The 24,808-nt window shown below is 34.2% G+C and overlaps 4 protein-coding genes across 6 annotated transcripts; 2 read left to right on the plus strand and 2 right to left on the minus strand.

Moving 5' to 3' along the window:
- Positions 1 to 42: 42 nt before the first annotated feature.
- LOC117787552 (glutathione synthetase) lies at positions 43 to 12,502 on the minus strand. Of its 2 annotated transcripts, none has more exons than XM_034626104.1 (7): positions 12,021 to 12,502; positions 10,905 to 11,117; positions 9,473 to 9,837; positions 3,056 to 3,098; positions 1,767 to 2,005; positions 1,320 to 1,704; positions 43 to 489 (listed from the first exon to the last, which is right to left on the minus strand). In XM_034626104.1, the coding sequence occupies exons 1-7, from the start codon at positions 12,177 to 12,179 to the stop codon at positions 187 to 189; spliced, it is 1,707 nt and encodes a 568-aa protein (XP_034481995.1). In that variant the 5' UTR covers positions 12,180 to 12,502; the 3' UTR covers positions 43 to 186. The 2 variants fall into 2 exon arrangements, with proteins under 2 accessions (XP_034481995.1, XP_034482002.1); XM_034626111.1 differs by lacking the exon at positions 9,473 to 9,837 and adding an exon at positions 5,432 to 5,565 and having other exon boundaries at positions 12,021 to 12,498.
- Positions 12,503 to 12,791: 289 nt separating this feature from the next.
- Positions 12,792 to 13,732, plus strand: LOC117793887 (28 kDa heat- and acid-stable phosphoprotein-like). Its single transcript, XM_034634322.1, has one exon. It carries the CDS (start codon positions 12,938 to 12,940, stop codon positions 13,598 to 13,600), a length of 663 nt encoding a protein of 220 aa, XP_034490213.1. The 5' UTR covers positions 12,792 to 12,937; the 3' UTR covers positions 13,601 to 13,732.
- A 186-nt stretch (positions 13,733 to 13,918) lies between these two features.
- On the plus strand, positions 13,919 to 14,866 carry LOC117793888 (apoptosis regulatory protein Siva-like). Of its 2 annotated transcripts, none has more exons than XM_034634323.1 (3): positions 13,919 to 14,205; positions 14,289 to 14,595; positions 14,661 to 14,866. In XM_034634323.1, exons 1-3 carry the CDS (start codon positions 14,073 to 14,075, stop codon positions 14,722 to 14,724), a joined length of 504 nt encoding a protein of 167 aa, XP_034490214.1. In that variant the 5' UTR covers positions 13,919 to 14,072; the 3' UTR covers positions 14,725 to 14,866. The 2 variants fall into 2 exon arrangements, with proteins under 2 accessions (XP_034490214.1, XP_034490215.1); XM_034634324.1 differs by having other exon boundaries at positions 13,919 to 14,049.
- Positions 14,867 to 16,207: 1,341 nt separating this feature from the next.
- On the minus strand, positions 16,208 to 24,651 carry LOC117793614. Its single transcript, XM_034633983.1, has 6 exons — positions 24,575 to 24,651; positions 22,108 to 24,522; positions 19,901 to 20,547; positions 18,710 to 19,060; positions 16,515 to 17,078; positions 16,208 to 16,447 (listed from the first exon to the last, which is right to left on the minus strand). The coding sequence occupies exons 1-6, from the start codon at positions 24,588 to 24,590 to the stop codon at positions 16,286 to 16,288; spliced, it is 4,155 nt and encodes a 1,384-aa protein (XP_034489874.1). The 5' UTR covers positions 24,591 to 24,651; the 3' UTR covers positions 16,208 to 16,285.
- Positions 24,652 to 24,808: the final 157 nt, after the last annotated feature.

Below are 24,808 nucleotides of genomic sequence, written 5' to 3' on the forward strand. Positions count from 1 at the left end.
GTTTAAAACTGTTTTTTGGTACGCATTGACGGAATACAAATATTGAAGTATTTACATTAAAATTTATTGCATCAATTACAATTCTACATGTATTACAAAAATAATTGCTTTTATATTTAATACAATCGTTAAGTAGTCGAGAAGGCAAGGGAATGCTTCATTTTATAAGATTTATATAATATACATTTAATTGGAGGCATCCTCATCTTCGCTGTCAATCAAGTAGGGACTGTCCAGGGCTCCCAAACCGGCAGCAACTCCGCCCTCGTTGGCAGTGGAGAGCTTTGTGCGCAGCATGTGACCCGCTTGATAATTGTGCACAATGTTATCCGCATCGCCGATGACCACACCAAAGATACCCAGCTCCGACACCATGTCCATTATCTGAGGTGGCATATCGCTGCCAGGGCGCACCATATAACCCTGCGTCAAGGGCGGATGTATCAAATCCATGAGGATCCAAGCGGAACGCTCCACTCGCGTCATGCGCTGCAACAAAAAACATAAAAAAATTAAGATGAATATTATTAAAAATATTGAGCACTACAAAAACATTATGTAACAAAAGGTCGCATGCGGTAGTGATTAATATTAAATAAAAAATAAAATACTTAAACTTTTTGAATCAAATAAAAAACATTAATAAGATGCTTCAACTCAAATATTTCTTAATTTTGACGTTTTTTTACAAGAAAATGAAAGGTCTCACAATCAAATTTAAAGTATTGTTTTATATTAATTACGATATAAGGAGTTGATTAAAAGTGAAAACTTGAGATTTAAAGTTTTGAATTTTCGAAATTTCAAAGGGGGGACCCTTACCATCGAAATCGAGTCTAGGTCGAAAATAATTAAATTTTTTAAATGAACTAAATTTGAATGCAGAATAAATTTAGAGGCCAAACTATGATTAAAATAACATTCCGCTTGAAAATCGGGTCAGATTTGATCAAGTTATGACAGTTGGAAGTTGGTATTTGTAGCGTTCTGTTTTTGTAGCGTGCGAACGACTTGGCTTTTTGTGAATATCTTCAAAACGAACAATCGCAGAAAATCAAGCTTAACACCAATAATAGTGCTAATCAATAGTTATATGTTTCGCCTTTTTTCAAAATATAAAAATGTTATGACATGTGTTTTTTTCACTTTAAAGGCGTTCGAATGTAACATTTGACATTAGAGAATTGCGCATCTACAACAATTTCAGCAGTTTGTCTATTTATTATTGTAATTGCTGATGGGTTCAGCGTCTCAACTCGAAGCAGAGCTTTTGCTGTGGTGTAAGTTTGTTATTTTTTAAACTAATATATTTGACTCACCTTTAGCGCATCGGGTATATCCATGCCGTAGACGTTGTTGCCGCCTCCCTCGCGTTGCGGCTTGAGGACAAACCTTTCGGGTGTACGTAATGCCATTTCATAGTTGGCATTGCCCACCTCGTTGTCGTCCAGCGAGTACAAGCCGGTAAAGATTTTGCCCACCGCCTTAATCTCCTCGGGATCGTTGATGAAACGCTCCAGCACCGCCGGCTGTGCCAATGCCTGTTGCACTTTCTTAGTGCCCGCCAAATGATACTGGATCGAGGGGCATTTGATGGCCAATGAGGTTTCCATCAAATAACGCGCATCCCACTCACCCTGGGTGGGATAATGACCAGGCTCATAGCCCGCCCGGAAATAGATGACAGCCACCTCAGTTGTGCCCCTAAAAATAGACAAATCCTCATTATGATGCAGTGCATCCCATTTATTTTAATAAGCACTCACAGCAGCAGTTCCTTGCGCTGACCCAGCTTTCCCTCGCGATGCACCTCGGTGAGAGTGCGACGCAGGACCTTGATATGCGGATAGGTCTCCCGAATGTAGAACTCATGGAATCGCTGATCGCAAATATTATACGATATATCCTCAATGATAAACAGAATCACCGACTCCGGTTTGCCATAAATATCCCAGGCCTTGACCATGCCATCACACAATCCCGCGAGAGCATCATTCTTGGGCATCTACAAGTTGGTTAAGCAAAATAAAGACCAATAAAGTATTTTTATCTTCGGCATGCCGAAAACTTTATACACTTTCAATGTAGAAGAATATTGCAATTAAGTTAAGTTTAAAATCCCACAAAAAAAACCTCTACACGAGGTAAAAGTCTAATGCCGAAAGCAATTTCAAGCCCCAAAATTTCTGATATCCAATTTTGTGACGAACAAAATTCAGTTTAATATAAAAATTTTAAATAAAAATATAAATTAATAAAAAAAAAAACGAAAATTGGCATTGTGCACTGTGCGCAAAAAGAGTGAGCTACATAAAAATTACCTTTTGCGCAGTGCCAATTGCCAATTTTCGTTCTTTTAGGCTTAACTGTATACATTATGTATGCCATTATGTACTTTTTTAATTTGTTTTCAGAACCAACTCCTAATAAAAAAGGAAAATTCATTTTTTTCCCAAAATAAAATGCGTAAATTTCAAGGATCGTAAATAATGATTATTTATATTTCTTTAAAACAAAAATGTAATGACAAGAATAACATCATAATGAACCTTTCCAAACATAACTTTGTATTTTCGTCATGTTTGTGATAATAATGAATAATTTTAAGTAATTTTATAAAAATCTGACCATAATCATCATATTTAAGCGAAAAAAGTATGATTACTGACAGTTTTTTATAAAGTTAGTCTAAATAAATCATTTTTTTTGACAAGAATTCTGAAAACTCATCCTATTAACATATTTATGTAATTTTTGTGATACAACTTATAATGATAATGTTCCCTGGTAAATTAACTATTAAAATTACAATAATTATTATTATTTCCACAATCTGACTATTATCATCAGATTTAAGCGAAAAAATTATTACAAAAATGATTACTGACCGATTTTTATAAAATTAGTCTAAGTTAATCATTTTTATTGACAAAAATTCTGAAAACTCATCCTATTAAAATATTTATGTAATTTTTATGATACAACTTATAATGATAATGTTCCCTGGTATTTTTAATATTAAAATTACAATAATTATTATTATTATAATACTCACATGCTTCAGTTTCTCGGCATGTCCCAATTCTCTCAGCACAAAGCTGTTGTTTTATATTTTTGGATTTTGGGTGCAGAAGTAGAGAGGGCGGCAAAAGAGAAAAATGAAGATTAGTAAAATCGTAGAGACAAAGTACAGAACAGACGCTCCAACATTAATAACAATAACAACTGGTGAAGGGGTTGGGGGTAGGGGGGGTGGGTTAAGGTTGAGGTTAAGGTAACAATAAAGGTAAAAAGATTATGTACATTACAAAATTAATTTGGTTAGGCAGGCAAATTAGAGTGGGAAAGGTAGTATTGAGGGTGGGGGGGGGAGGTGGTAGAATTATAGAGTTGGTATAAAAACGGGGATTTCAGTAGCATCCACAAAGCTCAAGTCAAAGCCAATAACCGAATTAAGCCAACAAAAATGTGAGTGACAACAGTTTTTATGTGTTTTTGTTTTTTGTTTGTTTGTTTATTTGTGAGTAAAAGAGAGACAGCGATAAAGAGAAACGTACAGCTAATGCATGCCAATGACAAAGAGAAAGAAAGAAAGAGCGAGCGAGCGAGCGAGAGAGAGAGAGAGAGACATAGTGGGGGAAAAGGTGCGCAACATCAGCAACATTCAAAATGGGGGCAAATGTGGCTAACGGTGCTTTATTATGGCTCCCATGCACATTACAACATAAACATTGTATATAATTATATAATATAATATGTATATATATAAATCTATACATTGTATATATGTATATATGATCGTATAGTGTGTGGGCCATGTGAGTACTCAAGTGTGCGTGCTGCTAATGGAGTGCTTTATACATATGTGTATGTGTGTGTGTGTGTGTGCGTGTGTGTGCGTGTGCATATATACCAAGTTTACACGACAGCTTAAGTCGCTTTAAATTAAATCGAATTGAGCTACACCGTATTTAAAAACCCAGGACGGTAAATAACGATTATTTTGTATATTTTTTTTTTTAAATATCTTATCATCAGGGACCGTAATCATTATAAGTTATATTATAAAAATTACTTGGCTATGATTATATTTAAATTTTTTATGTTTTTCGTCAAGAATAATCATTAGTTTTAAGTAATTTAATAAAACTTACACCAAAACAATCAAAAATAATCATTATCATTAATCAAAAAAATCAAAAATGATGGTCAAAAATGATTTTATCAAAAAAACTTAAAAATAGTACTGGGGGTTAGCTTTGAGATTCCTGTATAAGAATATGCAATAATATAGGTGAAAAGTCGAACACAGAATTCGTAAATTACTGTTGAGTTTTTATTTTTTGAGCGAAAAAAAATAAAAATAATATTTGATTATTTTTGATTTTGATTTGTTTTTATTAAAAATAATGATTGTTTTTGATTTTTATCTTTTTTTTTATCAAAAATAGTGGTTATGGTGTAAGTTTTATTAAATTACTCAAAACTAATGATTATCATTGAAAAAAATCAGAAATTTCAAAATCATGGCGGAAATGCAGAGATTGTAATATTATAAAGATTTTGGTGTAGATTATTATTTTCTAGGGCAATTATAAGTTGGTGTTTTTACAAAAAAAAAAAAAAAAAATAGTCATTATTTACGGTCCCTTCTTATCAGACTTAAATGCACCAACTCAAAGTGAATTCAATACTAAAAATATTTTCGGAATAAAGTTATAACAGCTTAAATATTTTCGATAAATCTTGCCGAAAATAAAAACCTGAGCAGGCCTGAATGATTAGTTTTGAGTTATACTCTTAAACTTAAACAGTAATCATTATTGTTGAGCAAACAAATAAAACTTACAAAATAATAATCCTTGCTCAAAAATAATGATTTTTGTTTAAGAGTATAACTCAGAATTAATCAATTTTTCGTGATGAATGATCAGTAAAAATAAAAAATAATGATTATTATGTAGTTTTTATAATAAAATGAATAATCAATGAATGCACACTATAATAAATCATTATTTTAAGTTACTAGAAACTTGTCTAAAATTTATTTAACAAATTATATTTACAAACCCAAAAATTAAGAAAAATTCAAAACAATGAAGTAAATAAATTAATGTCTGTATACCCTGTGCTTTTATTATAAATTAAGCTAGGTCTCAAACTACTCGAAGCATATAACTGAAACTTCTCTAAGTTATGGTAGGATTTTTACACTGGTAAGAACACAATTACTGTAAATACTATATACGTAAGTCAAAACGATTTGGATATAAATAAAATTTAGCTGCCCCATTAAACTTGGTAATACATACAAACATATACTAAAAGAAGTGCATTATAAACAGTAAGAAAGTGAAGTAAGTGATGGAGTGTAAGAGAGATATAGAGATAGAGAGAGAGAGAGAGAGAGAGAGAGAAGAGCGATTAATACTTCTGCAGAGGCACCAAGTGTGTAGCAATGCCACCGAAACTGGAGGCAATCGTGTTGATTTCAACCTGCTTTATTGCACAGCCCTCGTACACGTGAGCCAAATAGTCAGAACGTAATAGACCGACGCTATAAGCCTGCAATTATGATCAATTTACATTATATATAGTATATATACAGCCCTTAGCCTAAACTAAATGTATGTATTTCGTATTTTGTATTTAATTTTTAATGATTCAAACAAAAGAAAACACAACAAAATACCAATTGTAATAATATTAAGTAAATTATATTTAAAAAATACTGAAAGAAATAAAATACAACATTGTATAAATCAAGGAGCGAGAAAGAAAGAGTGGGTACGCTATATATATATATATAAATATATATCCGTAAGCGTCAAGTGAGTGAATGAGAGCGAAAGCAATGTGATTGTAAATAATTTGAAAACAATTTTGTACTTTCTAAATAAATAAATTAATTGGTTGTTTTTGATTTTGATTCTCGATCTTGATTTCGATTTGATTTGATTTTGGGTGGATTAATGTATGGATGGCTGGTTGGCAAAAATGTATGACACTCACTCATTCCTCCTGCCAAATTTGGCTAAAAGCGCGCGATTTATGGCTACAACGTGTGCTGTGTTCTCTCACCATCAATTTGTACTAGACGGGGGGGAATACCCAGTATCTAAACAAGTGAGAAGGGTCTGAAAAAATCTGTTCTCTTTGTAAGGACATCTGAGATATTTGATCAGTAAACTATTCGATCATACACACAGACACACATACATACGAATAGCAATGGAATGTCTAAAAAGGGCAAAAAAGAGCATATATTTATACCTGATATTTATGTACCTATCGATAAAACACAATGGCTCGATAAGCAAAGGACCAACACACAGTTCTATTTATCGAAAATGATAATTGAGTATTTTTTTTTTTAACCTTAACATTTTCTTAAAATCCAATATATATTAAATATTGATTTTGTTACAAAGCAAAGAACGCAAATAAGTGTTATATTATTATTATACATATAAATGAAGTATAGATCTGATTTTGTGGTAATAAAAAAAATATGAAATAATTATTTAATTAAAAATTTTGTTTCTTAATCATAATTTAAATTTTATTTTCAATTTGTATTATTAAATTAAAAAATATAAGTAAGTTTTCATATATTTTTCAATAAAAATTTAAGTAAATAATTAACTTTCAATTTTTTTAATAGAAAATTAAAATATTGTAACTATATTAATATTAATTATGAACCAAACTCTTGAAATTATTTACCCAACGAACCCGAACCTGAACCAAACCACTTTCCTTAATAAAAAGGTTCGGTTCGAAAAAAAAAGTAATTATAATAACTATTATTTTCTACTCATTATTTTCTACTATTATTTTTTACTCAAGTATTTGAGACTTCGGATAAAGATAAGTCATATTAAAATTTAGCTTGTTGTCAAAATTATAGCTTTTTTTAATTCAAAATTTAACTGCTTTAAAAAGTCAAGAAAAAGTTCAAGCACTAAAAATATTCTTTTTTGCATTAAATTGAACCGGGGTTCGAACCCAAACCAGTTTCTTGCTCTATGGTTCGAACCGCCGAACCGAACCTTTTGGTTTGCAGCCTTGCGGAAAATACAAATTGAATACTTATACAAATTGAAAATAAGTAATATTATAATTTTGAAATAAAAATTGGAATTTAATTATATATAATCATTTTCTTTATAATATTATAGCCGTTATAATTATTTTTAATTTTACTAATACAAATTGAAGGAGTTATATCTTTATGTTTATTTAAAAATTGAAAATTAATTATTTAATAATTAAATTTTTTTTGTATAAAATTATAACCGTTACGGTCGCTGTTACAAACAGAAATTGGAGCTATACAACAAATCTCAACCTATAACGATTTTATAGCACTTGTTGTATGTGTGTGTGTGTGTGTGTGTTTGAGTGTGTGCGTGTGTAAATATATCTCATTTGTTTTGCGGCCAACTTGCGATAAGACACAAATTGTTGAATGACAGCGCAAAATTTGCACTTGTTTAAGTATTTCAACATATTTTGTAAATATTTGTGGTTTCTTGCTTCAATTGTATATGGTATAGTATACATATATAGATTTTGTTTGCTGTAACAAGACACCAAAGGTAAATAGATAGATAGATAAATCGTTACTAAGCAGTTTTTAGACAAAAAACAAGAGAGACAGAGGGAGGGGAAGAGTAGAGAAGAGCACAAACGTCATGTGATAGAAAGAGAAAGCACAACATAAGATCTTGCGATCTCGGCACAAATATGTATATATGAATTGATAGTTAAAAAAATTGAGTAACATATCAGGATAAATAAATAACTATATATGTATATGTGTGTATATTGTATATTGTATATAGGTAAAGGATAAGAGAGAAGAAGCATTGCACTGTTATTAAGCAAGCAAGGTAGGCAGGCAGACGGGCAAGGTGACGGGCGGATGGATTGGGCGGTTGGCAGGCGTTAGGCAGTGGGCGGGGAAGCGACGTTTCAAGCAATTAACAACTACAAACACTTTTCAATAACTCATAACAATAACAACAGCAACAATAGAAAACAAAAATAAATCAAACATTTAAATTTAAATCATTATTAAAGCAATTAACTAGCATAATTAAATGACACACACACAAACGCATACTCAAGAGAAGAGAGAGAGAGAGAAAGAGAGAGAGAGAGAGACAAAGAGTAGAGAAATAGAGGCAAAGTCATGTTAGTAGATGAGTAACTGTTTCGTTCGAGTTTTATATCGATTCTGCCGGATTATTCACTTAACCCTATATAGCCCCAATCATAATGCTAATTATAAAACTCAAACATTTGTCACACAACATTTAGATGAAATTAAAAAAGAAATCCCCACACAAAGAAGCCCCTTAATCATTTTGATTATATATTAAATATGATCAGTCAGTCAGTCAGGACAAAGAATTGTATATATATGGATATAAAAATAAATTAAATTGCTCAGCATTGGACAAAATAAATATACAAAAATAAAGTCCCCTTAAGCATTTTGTTTACAAATAAATAGTAAAATTTGCAGAAATTTTAAAAATATTTCTCTAGCTTTTAAATATATTTGAAAATATTTTTTTTTAATATTTCTAGTAATATATGTGTGTGTGTGCTTTTTTGTAACCCTATATAGCCCTAATCATAATGCTAATTTTAAAACTCAAACATTTGTCATACAACATTTAGATAAAATAAAAAAAAAAATCCCCATACAAAAAAAAACACCTTAATCATTTTGATTATAAATAAAATATAAAAATTATATATAAAATATATATACAAATTTTTGTGGCATCTGACAAAATAAATATACAAAACAGGAAATCCCCTTAATCATTTTGAGTTCAAATAAATAGAAAAAAATTTGTAGAAATATTAATAATATTTCTCTAGCTTTTGAAAATATTTGAAAATATATTTTTTAATTATTCCCAGTAATATATGTGTGTTTTTTTCTATAACCCTAAATAGCCCAAATATAATGAAAATTATAAAATTCAAACATTTGTCATACGACATTCAGATAAAATTTAAAAAAAATCCCCATACAAAAAAAAAACACCTTAATCCTTATGATTATATATAAAATATATAAATATATATACAAATTTTTGTAGCATCTGACAAAATAATGATATCTTAATGTTAATGAATATCCCATTAAGCATTTTGAGTACAAATAAGTAGTAAAATTTTGTAGATATTTTAAAAACATTTCTGTAGCATTTCAAAACTTTTTTTTTTTTTTTAATATAGCTATTAATACGTCTGTGTGTGTGTGTGTAATTGTGTGTATGGCTTTTGGTTAGGCTTTTAGGCATGTACAGGCAATGCGTGTATATGTAAGGGCGAAATAAACTTTAAAAAAGGAAGATTTATATATATATATATAAGGAAAGAGATAGAGTAAAGAGAGAGGGAGAGAGAGATATATAGAGAGTAAGAGAGCGAGATATAGAGACAGCACCTTTGTATGGTTTTACTTGCTGGTCCCAAATGGCCAAAACCCGATGCTATCGTATTGATCTCGACTTGTTTCCAGCAGCAATAGGCCGATGATTTGCTAATGGTGCGCACCACGCCCACTTTAAACGCCGTTGCCGCCTCCTCCACCTTTCCCAATGCCGCCTGCTCGTCCACATCATCGTCATCGCCTCCTCCGCCAGCAGCAGGAACAGGAGCACAGGCAGGAACAGGAACAGCAACAGGAACAGGAACAGGAGCCGTTGTAGCCGACTTAGTCGTATCCGCCAAATGATGCAACAATGGCGACAGCTCCGGACAACCAGATTCCAACATCAGATCACTGCGCAGCATGCCCAATGAAATGCGCTTTTGTTGTATGTGTGTGTGTGTCGATTTAATGTATGATTCGGATACGTATACGGATTACGGATTACGGTTTACGGTTAACGATAATAATACCAAGGCAACACAAATTATGAATTTGTGAATTTTTGTGTGTGGTTTTGTATTTGAATTTTTAAGTTTTGAGTTGGTTTGGTTCATTTCATTTTCGTATTAGTTTTGATTTTTGTATTTTTTTTTTTTTTTTGAAACGAGGAAAGCAAAAAATTCAAATCAAATGCGTGAGTAATTAATTAATTATGTTGGCTATAAAAAATCATAACATTATCATCATCAATGGAATCAAAGAGCAACAACAACAACAACAGCAAGAACATTAATAATAGTAATAATAATTATAATAATAACAACGACGACGCAAAACATTGGTATTTGACAACACAAATAATTAAAATAATAATTCTAATTGAAATAATTTCAATATTTTGAATTTAAGAAAAAGGAAATGGAGCAGCGGGAGCAGCAGAGCTGTATCCAAGTACCAGGATGAGCGCATAAATCAAATAGTGCGCAACTTGCGATTAGCTTCAAAGGCGATAAGATATAGTCACCGATAGTGACGATTAAGAACTTTTTTTATTTTTTGATACAACCAAGCCAATTTAGGAGAGTCTCCAGAGAAAAACTCGGCAAGGTTGGGGTTTGGGGAAGAGAGAGAGAGTGAGAGAGTGTGTGAGAAAGAGAGAGAGAAAAAGTGAGGAGAAAGCAAAAGAAACTACTATCCACCAATAAAAAAAAAAAAAAAAAAGAACCTGCACCTAGAGCAGCCTGAAAAAATCCTTGATTTTTTAAGTGGATTTTTTAAATATATATATTTTTGGATATGGGATGCGGTTGCAGAATGACATCTGGATTATGATATGACACTGAACAATGACTAATGATAATTTTAAAAATAATAATAATAGTAATAATAATAAAAAAAAAAAAAATATGCTTGGGTGGTTTGGGTGTGGTTCGTTCGGATGTGTGTGTGCATGTATGTGTATGTATGTATGTTTGTGGGACAATGGAACAAATGATGCTCTTACCTGTGTAAATCCATGCGCCAACACTTTGCGATAAATCTTAAACAAATTGGCCGTAAATTCATCCACTTTTATTGTCTCCGCCAGCGTTGTGGTAATAAACTCCTCATCATGGGCCACATTATGCATTAATCGATTAATGATCGGTTGCAATGCAATCGCCTTTTCAAATTCCTTGCGCGGAAATGCCGAAGGCACCAGCACAAAGGGTGCAAACTATTAAATGAGCATAAAGATTTTTCTTTTTTTTAGTAAACCAACAGATTAATAATTAAGTAATACAAATTCTAAGCCAAATAAATTGAAAGGATGACACAGATTTAAATATATAATCTCAACTAAAAATAGGTAAAGTACCAAATAAATATACATTTAAATATAAAAAATATTACCAAAATAAAAAAAATCTAACAGATTATCAATCTTGTTCTAAACCAATTTAATAAAAAAAAATAATGACCCAGATTTAAGTATAGCCTAAAAACAAAAATCACCAAATTTCAATATTTTGAAAAATCTAAATAAATCACTATGACGCATTTTTGTAAAAGTACCGTATGTGACTTAATCGAAATTGAGATTTGTCATCTTCTTAAAAAAAAAAAACATATATCAGAATATTCCATAAAATATTATAACTTAATACTTATAATTTGTTTTGGAAAATATATCCATGTATAATTGAAGAAATTTTAAATATAATCTAGGTCTGCTTCATTTTAAAGGATATTTATATTGAATGAATTGAATTTAAGTACCTCGGTGGACACTCGTAAATCGATATAACACATTGCTTATTTACTACAAGACTATTTATGAAAAGGTTATCATAAATTAAGGCAATACCTCGAAATTCTAAAATACATTGAGGTTTAAAGTATTGTAAAATAAGCTAGATCTTATTTGAATATACAGAAATCTACACAGAAAGTTGGTTGTCTGTAGTTTTCTTCAAGTCTCTGAGGTTAGGTGTTTCATATTTTAGCAAACTTAATAGACACCTTTGTAGTTTTAAGGTACAGGACCAAAAAAAAAACCACTAAATCTAGTTAGGGGGAACACCACCAAATCTGGCAACACTGACAGGAACTAACTGTTTGTGCTCACTCACACACTCACATTGAGGGAATCCGGACTAAAGCTCGTCTTGGAGCGCATTGCGGCGCCATGCATTATGGCATAATCCTTGGCCTTGGCCGTCACCTCGAGCAGTTCGTCGGTTGCCAAGGGCAGCTTGATGCAGCTGCGCAATATGGGCGTGTTCTCGTCAACGGACATGATTCAATTCTTTGCTCTTCTTGTGTCTGGAAACTTCCTTTTTTGTTTTTGTTATTCTATTTCACTCTCTATTTCACTTGCTGCTATAACTGTTGTTGCTGTTGTTGTTGTTTCGTCAGCTGTTGCTGTCACGCTGTGCGATCGAATGCGGGTGGTGACCTGTTGCCGACGCCTATGCTTGAACTGTACGGGAAATTTCAGTGGCGTCTGCTTAAATTTACTTCTCTGGAAATTATATATCACACACACAAAAAAAATGCTCTGTTCCACGGCACAGTCGATTTACGATAATTTTTTAATGTGATTGATATGTTTCGGCGAGACGGCTGACTTACAAATGTAGAGCTGCCAACTTGGTTTATTGGTCATGTCGCAACAAAAAACGGGCTGGCAGGCTTGATTCGCGGATTTCATATTGTGGACAACTTATCGATAATTTCACAGTTGCGGTTTGATATAACGGACTTATAAATATTTAAATTTCAAAATTGAACATGTAATAAGTACTACGATCTCCTGGTAAATGAAGTCAAAGCTTTCGATAACTGCACGAATATAATTTAATTGATGCATATAAAAAATGTGTTTATCATGGATTTAACTGTCATTAGCCTAGATGAAAGATATTGCAATTCATTCTTAGCTGACAGACAGCTTGTCAACTGAAAAAAGCTAAACTGAACTTGTAATCGAAATCAATTAATAAGCAAAGCAAAATATAATAAAAAAAAAGCTTATTAAGGACCAAAGAGCAAGCAATGCCACGCGGTAAGTTCTTGAACCACAAAGGTCAAAGCCGTCAGTTTACGCCAGTAGAAGAACTGCAGCGGGAACAGGACCTGGAATGGAATCTAAATAGAAATTTTCATTGGCAATATGGTAACGGAAATGGAAATGGGAATGGGAGTGGCAGTAGCAATGATAATATCAATATTGAAACCGTTGCAAATTCAAGGGTGAAGAAAATGGGCAACGCTGTTGAAGGCCTTATTGAAATATCGAATCCAAATCGAACAATTCTGAAGAGCTCGGAATCTTCAACAGGCAGTCTAAGCGGGGACCGTTACAACAAGGATAAGCAGCGCTTCAATCAAAACAATCAAAAGAGAGCGAATGAGATGAAAGCGGATATTGAACGTCTAGCTCTTGTCCGTAAAAAACGGGAAGCGGCCGCCGAACTTCGTTTGGCTGCAAAAAAGGAGAATAATCTGGCGATTGTAACTCCAATTGTTACACCAATCAAATCGAAATCGGATATGTCCTTAAAAAAGAAGGGACAAAAGCACAAATCAAATGGATCTGGCTCAAATAATAGTTTTCTAAATACCGACTTTGACAATATTCATGAGAAAGACAACGATATCAGAAAATTGATCAAGGAACGCAATGGAAATAAACGAAATGGCATGCATAATGCTTAAATCATAGTAGGCATGCGAAAAAGTAGGCATGTATAAATAAATAGAATTAATATACAGCCTTCAGTCATTTCGATATTATATCAAGCTAATTTCGATTTGTAAATTTTGAGTTCGTCACAGGAATAAATCATATAAAAACTAAATCAAAATTCCTTTGTATTCTTATACACTACTAATATTTGAAATGAACCTTGGCAACATCATACTTTATTATTATTCAAATTAAGCGCGACTTGAGTAAGTTTTCTATCGCACCGATATACATGGTCTAGCGATTGTATCAATGTCTGGCAACGCTGCCCAGTCCAGAACCTTTGTCATCACTAATGCAAAACTTTTTCAGTTGCAGCCGCGAGCGCAACAACAGGGAGAGAAACGCAAAAAAAGCCGGGAGAAGTAAACGGAGGACAACCGACAAATATATATATATATTACAATTCTGCCAAAAAGTAAGTTGAACAATATATAAAAAATGGAAAGCAATCGCTTGAAACGCCTGCGCTCCGAAGACGATGAGAGTAACAATAACGTTACTCAAACAAAAGTCTGGGTCAATGACAAAATCAATGATTTGCGTGATCCAGACAAAATGAAAGCGGTGCACGGTGCGTACCATAAATAAAATGTCATATTGTTGTTGTTGTTGTCTTATGTATGTATGTATGTTTGACATTTATGTGCAATGCAGATAAAACCACAAAGATGCTATTCCAAGCGGCCGCCAAGGATGCTGGCAATCAACAGCAGACAACAGAGCCCCAGACAGTTAATTTGTATGAACAATATCAATTAATTGGCGATGGCAATATCATATTGCGTGACCTAAATCCAGATGTCTCAAATCCAGGGCTGGAACGTCGCCTGTCCACATGCTGTCAGCGGCCGACACTAATACGAGGGACTTGTGCTAATTGCACATTTGATTTGTGCGAAGAGTGCGGCTATTCATGTGTCGAGTGCAATCAGTTTATATGTCGCACCTGTGTCACCTTATTGTAAGTTTAAATTACATGCGTACACAATATAGTAAGTTCACTAAATATTCATTTTTCTTTTCTAGTGGAAATCGTCCAGAGGAAGCTGAGCGCCCGTTGTGTGAAGTTTGCCAAATGTTTGTTGCTTGAGCGACAAAAGACTTTTTTGAGTACGTGTATACGCGCACACACACACATTCATCACATCACACACACATACACACACACACACATGCATACAAAAGCTAACTGCTACAACACGCATCATCAAATGTCAGCGACTGATTTAAAAGAAATGAAACCAAAACAAGTACAAACAACTAATGCAACACCTGATAAAAAGATTTATCGATATAAATTATCCTTGTATCAAGAAGCTTTTACACACTCTACACACACTGATAATACGTATGCGAGAGCTAGACAACAACAGCGCAGCTTAAATCAAAACAATGCATTTGTATATTTCAATATATTTATATATAAAAACATAAACACAATTGTGATGTCAATGCAATCAAAACATAAACAAAGAAGTTAAAAAGCTTTCAATGCCTTAGAAGACTGTGTGCCGGCTTGCAAGCTTAAATCCTGGGCACAGTAATGAGAGCTTTAACACGCACACATACATAAGTACGTACACACACTCACTCACACACACGCAAGCACGCTCACAGGTGTAAACAACAAAATCCCATCTAATGTAAATTATTTTATTTATTCTTTGTAAAATAAAAACCAAATTGAAAATTGAAGAAACAAAAGGTTGTACATTGATTTTATACTTTGCGTTCCTTAAGTCAATAATAAAAAATTATAAATAGAAAAAATATAGTAAGACATTGTAAATTTCTGTATATAAGCACACAGCAAAATATTAAAAGAAATAAGTAAAATTTGTAAGTTTAAAAAATAAAATAAAAAGTTGGAGAAGAAAGACAAAACTAGGATTATTAATCTTATGGATTAATAATTTCAATTGCATAGCAAAGCATTATAATTAAATATTAAAAAAAAAAAACTAATTAATATTTAGTTTTTTCATTACGCATTAACATACAATAAAATATATAAAAAAAATTGAAAATACTGCAAATATAATTTTTAAATCGTTTTATTGACTCTTTAAAAATGTTGTCCTTATAGAATATAACTGTAATTTCAAAATGAAGAAAAAAATGTAGACTGTTAACACTTTTCAAAAACAAAAGAAATTAAATTTGTTAAAAATGTTAAAATGAACCCAATGATGTAAAAACATAAATTAAAAATGAAAATGAAAAAAGTCGGATCATTAATTTTACGCTTTGCATAAGCCACATATTGAAAATTATTACATTAATTCATTAAAAAGTCTCCCATAAAAAAAATAATAATTAAAACTTTAAGAGAAACAAATTAAAAATTAATTGTAAGCTGCGTATATAATTTTTAATTTATATTAACTCTTTGTTAGCCTTATAAAATAGATTTATAAAGGAGGAAAAAAATGTAAGACTGTTTTTACATATTTTATAAACAAACAAATATATTTTGTAAGTTAAAAAATGAACTTAATAATGTACAAACTTAAATAGAAAATGAAAATGAAAGAGAAAAAAGTTGGATCATTAAATTTACACTTGCATAAATATACAAATTGGTAAATAATTATATTTATTCATTAATAACGAACTCTATAATTAGAAAATGAAAGAGCAGTAACATTGATTTAGACTTTGCCGCGGAATTTGTGATATTTGTCGTGCTCCTTGACCAGGTTCTGATACATGCGAGCTCCGGCCTCGTTGCTGGAACGGAGTATAAAGTGTCCGGCCCGATGATCGCACAGGGAAATGAGCTCATGACAGATGCGATCCAGATGAACCTTGATCTGTAAGCAAGGCATAAATAATGAAATCAATCAATCAAGATGCTAGTTAGGTAGCTGAAGAACTCACCTTCTCGAAGAGCGTTGTGGGTCGTTCGGTGGTGACCATTTGTTTGATGGTAAAGATGAGCAGGAATGGCGCCACACGCTTTACGGCCAATGCCTGCGGACCGGCTGCAATGCCCGCCAAGAGTGTTACCAATTTCAATGCCAATTCGGCCAGACCATCCAATTCCTGATCATTTAGATTCTGTGCCTGCTTGCGATCGCTGCGATAGCAAACAATCGCCTCAATCAAATCCTGACACAGTGCCGTCAATTGTGCGGCACGATCGGACATCAATGTGGCATGTTGACGCAACAGCAGCAACAGATTCTCCGAGATGCCAGCGTGCAGCAGCAGGAAATCATCCAGCTTACCGCCAGAGATGATAAACCGCTTAATGTTCATATCCAGCATGGTGCCCAGAATGCAATCGAGTGTCTCTCCGGTCAGCGGCACTGTGCGATTGCTGGCGAGTGCACGTTGTGCCTCCAGTAGACGCACCACATGTTGGCGATAGCTGGCATCTTCCACTCCGGGCAGACGCAACGATATATTGCCAATCAAAAGCTCAAAGTGCTCATTGAGCATCTGCAAAGATTGGCAAAAACATAAAAGAGAAAAGATTTCAGCCTTAATTTCAAATATTTATAATAATGGTATCTTAAACAAAAAAAAACCTCTACACGAGGTAAAAGTCTAGTGGCGAAAGCAATTTCTAGCCCCAAAAGTTCTGATATCCCATTTTGTGACGAACAAAATTCAGTTTAATCAAAAAATTTTAAATAAAAATATAAATTAATAAAAAAAAAAAAAGAGAAAATTGGCATTATGCACTTTGAGCAACAAGGGTGAGCTTTTTTGTACATAAAAATTACTTTTTGCGCAGTGCCGAATGCCAATCGAAAAATTAATCGTTAGAAACAGAAATCGTTAGAGCCGTTTTGTCAGAAAACAGCGTGATTAACGCCAATATTTTTCTTTAAAGATAATCTATGTATTTTAACCATAATTTATTTAGTTATATTTTTTACACATTAGTTTTGAGTTATATTTTAAAACTAAAGCATTAATCATTACACTATTTATTTAAGCAAAAGCGCAAAATAAAACCCATAAAATAATGTTTAATACTTGAATTTTATTTTTTGTTCAAAAATTAGGATTATTATTGCTTACTAATAAAAACTCCTATTGTAATTTTGACTTTTCTTGGTCAAAATTTATATACATTTCAGGGACAGTAAATAATGTTTATTTTGTTTTTTTTTTTCAATTGAAAAAATCATTCACTTCTAGTAACTGTAAAAAAAAACTTGAAATAAACCAAAATTTTCCTTTAAGTGTAATCTATGCAATTTCTCCATGATCTTCAGATTTATGATTTTTATTTTATTACTAATGAAATAATCATTATTTTTTATCAAAAAAAAGAAAACTTAAGAAATAATCATTATTTTTGATAAAAAAAAATAAAACTTAAGAAATAATCATGATTTTTGATCAAAAAAATAAAACTTAAGAAATAATCATTATTTTTAAGCATAAAAAAAAATAAAGCTCATGGCATAATGATTATTTCATGAGTTTTATTTTTTCTGACAAGGATTATATGGACAAAATTTATATACATTCCTAGTCAGTAAGCCATTTTTTAATTCAAAATAAAATTCAAAAAAACAAATTTAAAATTATATTTCCAATAATATAATTATTTCATTTTAATTTTTTTTTTTTTTACCTTGAGTTTTATTTTTGATTCAAAAAGGTAAAACTCAAGAAATAATCATTATTCTATAAGTTTTCTTTTCTTGCTCAAAAATAATAATTATTCATGAGTTTTATTTTTTGCTCAAAAGTAATCATAAGTAAAATACTAAAACTTATAGGAAAATGATTATTTCTTGAGTTTTACGTTAAAACTTATAAGGATACAGTCCCTGATATTTTTTTTTACACAGTGAGCCAAGACAACCTTTCATATTTAATTTTTGAGTTGATAAAATATATGGAAAAGTCATAATTATAACTTGATTATTATTTTTGAAGAAATAGTCATTATTTTTGAGTTTTGTTTTTTTGTGAAAAATAATGATTATTATTGAAGAATGGCAGTAATGTAACGGGTATTCCTATGGTCGGGATATCGACTATAGCCTTTCCAGCTAATTTTTAATAGGGAATACATTACATTTATATTATAAAAAAATCTTAAAACTTACCGCTCCTTTGATGCTGCTCAGGGAGCACTTGGAGAACAATTGCAGCAGGATGAGGACATTTTGTAGGCTCGTATGCTGTGCCTCCGTCTCCGGCCGTTGCATCCCCTCCAGCTGTGTGGAAAGGCGTCGCAGTAGCAGCAGGAAATCCTCATTTGTTTTGTAGCCAATAATTAATTTAATTGCCGGCTCAATGCTCTGAATATCCAATGTGGCTGCCTCAATGTCCGCATTCAATTGACGCCAATAGCTGTCCAGCAGGAACTCAATCTCGTCCTGATCCAGATGCAGTTGCTCGCGATGTGTGAGCGCCACATTCAACAATTTAATCGCATGCACATTGCGATAATTCAACTGAAATGGAAGCAGAAAAATTGTATTAAAAATCTATTTAAAATCAAGGTTGTAGAGGGTATTACATAGCGTCTATTTGCAGGGTATTGCTTGAGACATGCTGAGTTTTAGATCTTAAATTTATGCTAACGGTTACATAGCTTACAGGGTATTGCTTTGAGGCATATCAAAAATAGCATATAATTTAATTTTTATTATTAAAATTGAAAGCAAAGAATTAAATGCCAAAACAAAAATCAAAGTATATTAATATTTGTGTCATTTTATTTTTAAATATCGTATGTGTGTTCAAAAAAAATTAGTTTTTCAATTTTTAAAAAAATTGACAAAAAAATTGTTATTTTGAAACAATAATAGACTTAAATTTTTTATTTAGCGAACAACAATATAATAGAAAAATTACTTTTATTTTCAATTTTATTTTATATAAATAGAAAATTAAAGTTTTTGAATAATTTATTGCAAATTAAATTAAGTGATATTTTTAAAATAAAATTTTAATTCACTTTTAGATTTTTCATGTAGCGAAAAACGAATTAAACATTGACAAATAACTTTGATTTTTAATTTTTTTAATATAAATTTTAAGCAAAGGTTCTGCTATGATTTATAAATAAAAGCTAAAAAAAAATATACGTATAAATATATGTTTTTTAATTTAGATCAAAAATAAGATTTCCAATCAATTTTTTTAAAAGAAACTTTAAAAATTTATTCAGTTTTCAAAACAGCCCATTTAAAAAAATTTTTTAAAATTTTCCCATTCATTCAGTTAATTTTTTCTAAACTTTTTTTTTTTAATCCTGATTTACAGGGTATATGTACTAAATATTTGCTCACCGAGTGTCCAATATAAATCTTGCAAATGCGTCGCAAATTCTCATCGATGCACGTGGACTTTTCAGTTGGATTCGGCACCTGTTCCGACTTCTCTTCCTCCTGCTCCTGCTCCTTTTCCTTCTTTTTCTTCTCCTTCGGCTTCTCCTCCAGCAGCTGCTTCTTCTGCTCCTCGAGGAGTTCCCTCTGCTGCTTGGAGGCGCGATTGATGCAGCTGCTCAAATAGACAGCGAATCCACTGAGCGTACGCTGAACAAATTCAGCCGCATCCGCTGGAGATTTCTTCACCGATCGGAACTTGTGTGCCACAAACTGGCCATAGATCTCGAGCAGCGGCTGCAGATGGCGTTGCATGCGTCTCGCCTGGACACCCGTTGCCCCCGACAGCGTCTCAATGGCCAGCAGCAGGAGGCGACACTCCACCAACTCCAGCGTACGTGTCTGCTGCAGTTGCTCCCGGAAGTGCTCGGCACAGCTGGTGAGGAAGAGTTCACTGCCAGCCGTCACACGACGAATGCAGCGTCCAAAGAGCATCTCGTAGAATCTCCAACCGTTGTTGTCGCTACCATCAATTGGCACCAACTGCAGCAGCTCCGGCAACTGCGGAAAGTGACTGCAAATGGGCAACGGTTGCCCAAAGTGCAGCAAATCTAAGAGAACCAAAGATCGTTACAATTATATTCCGATTTTTTTATTTTTTAATATAAATAAAAAACTAAAATCTATTTATTTATCTTTATTGAAATGTTTTTAATCTAGAACATCAAACCGGTAGGTCCCGAAACAACTATTTTGGTAAAAGGTTCTATATCGGTTTGTTCCTTTGAGTTCCGAAATTTTCGAAAACACAAGGGAGAACCCTTCGCAAAAAATTTAAATGCAGAATAAATGTTAAGGTCAAACCATAATCAAAATGACATTACTTTTAAAAATCGGTTGAGTTTTGATCAAGTTATGACAGTTTGAAGTTGGTCAGACTTTGGATCTAGCAACTTTACAAGTCAAAATTTTTGTACAATTTGACATGATTTTTTACAAAAAAATGAAACGTCTCAGGAACAAGTTTAAAGTGTTGTTTCATACTAATAACGATATAAGGAGTCGATTAAAAGTGAAAACTTGAGATTTAAAATTTTTAATTTTCAAAAATCCAAAGGGGGGACCCTTAGCATCGAACCCATGATTTAGAGGGGGAATATTTTTTTTTACAAAATTAAAAAAATTGTAATGCAGAATGAATTAAGAGGCCAAATCATGATCAAAATGACATTACTTTTGAAAATCGGTTGAATTTTGCCAAAGTTATGCCAGTTTGAAGTTGGTCATGCCTCTGACCTAGCAATTTTACAAGTCAAAATTTATCTTCAATTCGACACGATTTTTTACAGAAAAATAAAAGGTCTCAGAATCAAGTTTAAAGTGTTGTTTTATACTAATTACGACATAAGGGTTTGATTAAAAGTGAAAACTTGAGATTTTAAAATTTCAATTTTCCAAATATCAAAGGGGGGACCCTTAGCATTGAAATCAAACCATGGCAATGATAGCCGAAAATAATAAAATTTTCAAAATGAAAAAAATTTGAATGCAGAATGAATTCAAAGGACAAACCATGATCAAAATGATATTCCGCTTGAAAATCGGCTTAGTTTTGACAAAGTTATGGAAATTTGAAGTTGGTCAGACCTTTGACCTAACAACTTTACAAGTCCAAATTTTTGTCAGATTTCACATGATTTTTTACAGAAAAATGAAACGTCTCGGAATCAAATTTAAAGTGTTGTTTTATACTAATTATGATATAAGAAGTTGATTAAAAGTCAAAACTTGAGATTTAAAATTTAAAATTTTCAAAAATCGAAAGGGGGGACCCTATGGTATAAAAATCAAAACCCAGATTTCGAGCGAAAATATTTTTTTTTACAAAATAAATAAATATTTTAATGCAGAATGAATAAAGAGGCCAAACCAAGATTAAAATGACATTCCGCTTGAAAATCGGTTGAATTTTGATCAAGTTATGACAGTTTCAAGTTGTTCCGACATTGGACAAGTCATGATATTTCGGGTTATAACTATTATTTCAATTAACTAGATAAGTATCTATCTTAAGGTGCGACTTTTTTTTAGATTCCTCTGTTTTTTGCGATCTTTGCTATGTTTGAGAGAAGTTCTCTGCTTGGGTTTGGGATAAGGATGCAGTGACTCACCTGTGAGCTGGTCGAGCAGTTGATTTGCCTGCTCCGTCAGCTGGGCGCGTCGCACGTCGTGATAGAGCGTGAAGATGAGCAGCCAGAGACGCAGCTTGATGCTGCTCATGAGCTGAGCCAACGGCAGACGCTGCAGTGCATCGATGAGCTGATCTGTGGTGGCCACTGGCAGCGCTGGCTGCTTGGAGCTGCCACAGTGTTGCCGCAAGGCTGCAGACAAACCGGACTCATCTGATTCCGATTGCAATTGCTTGAGCAGCAGTGTGCCTTGAATCTTCTCAGCCTTGAGACTGTCGGCATAGTCCTGGAGCAGCTGCAACGCCAGCAGTTCCACACACTCGGCATCCTGCCACAGCTCCTCCGCCGATGACAGCTGATGAGGCTGCTGCAAACGCAGCTGTTTCTGGGCACGACTCAAATGTGAGAGCAGCTGGGGCGGCACAAGCTCCAGCAGGGCATCGGGACACGGTTCTAGCCGTTGATTGGGCAGCAGCAACCAATTGGTTTGCACCAGCTGCAGCTCCAGGCGCTGCAATCTCTGACGGCACGAGCTCTTGCCAAAATTATGCACACGCTGTTGTATCAATTCCCATTCATCGCTGGGCAGAAACTTGTACGGCAACTGCAGTTCCTGTTGCGACTTGGCCAGGCCGTCGGGCCAGTAATAGGCCAGCTGCAGCTCAAAGCTGGTGGCACGATCCACGCACTCGAGAAAGGCATTCATGGTGCTGCGATTGTGCTCCCGGGCCAGCAGATGTCTGGCAAATTGTTGCAACACCTGGGCTGTGTGCCGGCAACACAGCTCCACATCCGATTGATGTTGCTGCACTTGCTCGGTGAGGCGTGTGCCCAGCAAATACTGACACAGCAATGCCACCTGCAGTTCCAGCGCAAAATTCAAATTCACCGGCAGCACAGCTGGCGTTGTCGGCTCCAAGAGCTCGTCGAATGTGTGTAAGAGCATTTTCCAGATGACAATGGAGGGTTTGGCCATCAGGTGACTGATGAGGCGTGTAAAGGCGGCACCAGCCGACTGACTGGGCCACGTTTGTGCCAGACGATCATTGGCAACGCTAGCAGCACTGGCCACACTCTGATGTGGTTTTAAAAGCAGCTGCAGATACGGATTCAATGGGACAGCTGACTGCTCTGCCTTCTTGGCGAGTTTTTGACGCTTGGCATCGCTGGCGGGCAGTTGGAGCTCGTATTTACGCAGCCATTCCCGCAGAGATTTCAGCAGCTGCATGACAAAGCGTTCCGCACGACTGAGACGTCTAAACATGTCCAGCAATTGCACCAGATAATCCGAATATAAAGCGAGTTCATTATCATTGCGTTTGGGTTTGGTCAGCATCCAAACAGTAATCTGATAGACATTTGGTTCCAACAGCATGGGATTCAAACGCAATGCGGCACATAGCATCATTAGCACCGCGCCCAGCTGCTCCTCCTGGTAGTGTTCCACCAGTTTGAAGAGTTTGCCGGTAACAAACTCCAAGGCTGTCACTTTCTCTGGCATTTGGAATTGTAGACTAATGTTATGCTTGCGCAGCGACTCCAGCGCATGTGTGGCTAGTGCAAGCGGTTGCTCTAGAGGATTATGCTGCAGTTTGCCAAAGGCAAACTTCAAAACTTTCGACAGTTTCTCAATATCAAAGCGTTGATTGAGCATCAAGGATTCCAGCAGCAGCAGACGCACATGCAGCGGCTGCTGCGAGATGCGTTTGATGACTTCGCCCATGTTTAGGGACTCGGTGAGCTGTTGCTCCAATGCCGCCAGCTGTTCAAAGCAACACAATCCATGCTCCCGCAATTGCAGCAATAATTGGCAAAGTGGCTGCAGTGCAGCATTTGTGTAGGCTTCTAGCAGTCGCTTATGGTGCTGGGCACGTTGCACATAGTCGCGCAATTGTTGCAACAGTGGTAAAACGAAGTCTGCATGTCTCAGTTGCTTCGAATCCACTTCATCCTTGGGATTCAGCAGCTGCGCTTCATAGCACTCAAAGAGTGTGCCATAGCTGGACATGAGCAGCTCGTAGTCCGCACGCAGTGCATCCTGCACCAGCTCAAAGTTAATCAAACTCTGCAGCAACTGCGAATGAGCCAGAGAATTTCCAGATCTGCTTTTCCCATTGACATCTCTCTGTATACACTTTAAAATGTTCTTAATCAGCTCTGTCTTTGTCTCCACACTGACCAGACCGGGTTGCGCCCTCAGTCCAAATAGCTGCTGCAGCTGCACAGTGGGCAATTCACCATTATTTGTACTTTCGTTCAATAAAGTCTCCGCCAACCATTTGCAGATCACTTCGTATTTGTTAATGTACACAAAGTCCACAGATTGCCAGACTTTTATCGCAAATTCCAAGCGTGCCGTGTACTCCTTTTTCTTGTCCTTCAGCCAGGACATAAGTTCTGCAATTATTTGCTTTAAATACATATGCTTTTACTTAATATTTTCATTTACCTTCGCCAATTTCCATGTTTTACGGATTCAATTGAATTGCATATACAAATTTCGATGACGATTTTTATACACGCACGTGTTGCGACCGGTTGCTGTTATCGATTAACAGTGCTATTGTGACAGTGCTGCACAGCGCCAAGTAGTTGAATGTGCCATGGTGGTAAATTATTATAATGTAGCGTTTAGCATAGCGAACTTTACTTTATTTATTTGTTGCTAACAATTACAAATTTA

The sequence above is a fragment of the Drosophila innubila genome, chromosome X (genome assembly GCF_004354385.1).
Source record: "Drosophila innubila isolate TH190305 chromosome X, UK_Dinn_1.0, whole genome shotgun sequence".
NCBI lineage: Eukaryota > Metazoa > Arthropoda > Insecta > Diptera > Drosophilidae > Drosophila > Drosophila innubila.

What these genes read in the sequence shown, in the direction of transcription:
- LOC117793888 (XM_034634323.1), top strand. Translation starts at nt 14,073, where the DNA reads ATGGAAAGCAATCGCTTGAAACGCCTGCGCTCCGAAGACGATGAGAGT. An exon ending in CAAAATGAAAGCGGTGCACG is followed by an intron (nt 14,206 to 14,288) that starts GTGCGTACCATA and finishes TGTGCAATGCAG; the next exon opens with ATAAAACCACAAAGATGCTA. An exon ending in CGCACCTGTGTCACCTTATT is followed by an intron (nt 14,596 to 14,660) that starts GTAAGTTTAAAT and finishes TTTCTTTTCTAG; the next exon opens with TGGAAATCGTCCAGAGGAAG.
- LOC117787552 (XM_034626104.1), bottom strand. Translation starts at nt 12,179, where the DNA reads ATGTCCGTTGACGAGAACACGCCCATATTGCGCAGCTGCATCAAGCTG. An exon ending in GCAAGTAAAACCATACAAAG is followed by an intron (nt 3,099 to 9,472) that starts GTGCTGTCTCTA and finishes ATAAAACAACAG; the next exon opens with CTTTGTGCTGAGAGAATTGG. An exon ending in CAGCGCAAGGAACTGCTGCT is followed by an intron (nt 1,705 to 1,766) that starts GTGAGTGCTTAT and finishes GTCTATTTTTAG; the next exon opens with GGGCACAACTGAGGTGGCTG.
- LOC117793614 (XM_034633983.1), bottom strand. An exon ending in ACTGCTCGACCAGCTCACAG is followed by an intron (nt 20,548 to 22,107) that starts GTGAGTCACTGC and finishes TGGTTCTCTTAG; the next exon opens with ATTTGCTGCACTTTGGGCAA. An exon ending in CCACAACGCTCTTCGAGAAG is followed by an intron (nt 16,448 to 16,514) that starts GTGAGTTCTTCA and finishes CCTTGCTTACAG; the next exon opens with ATCAAGGTTCATCTGGATCG.
- LOC117793887 (XM_034634322.1), top strand. Translation starts at nt 12,938, where the DNA reads ATGCCACGCGGTAAGTTCTTGAACCACAAAGGTCAAAGCCGTCAGTTT.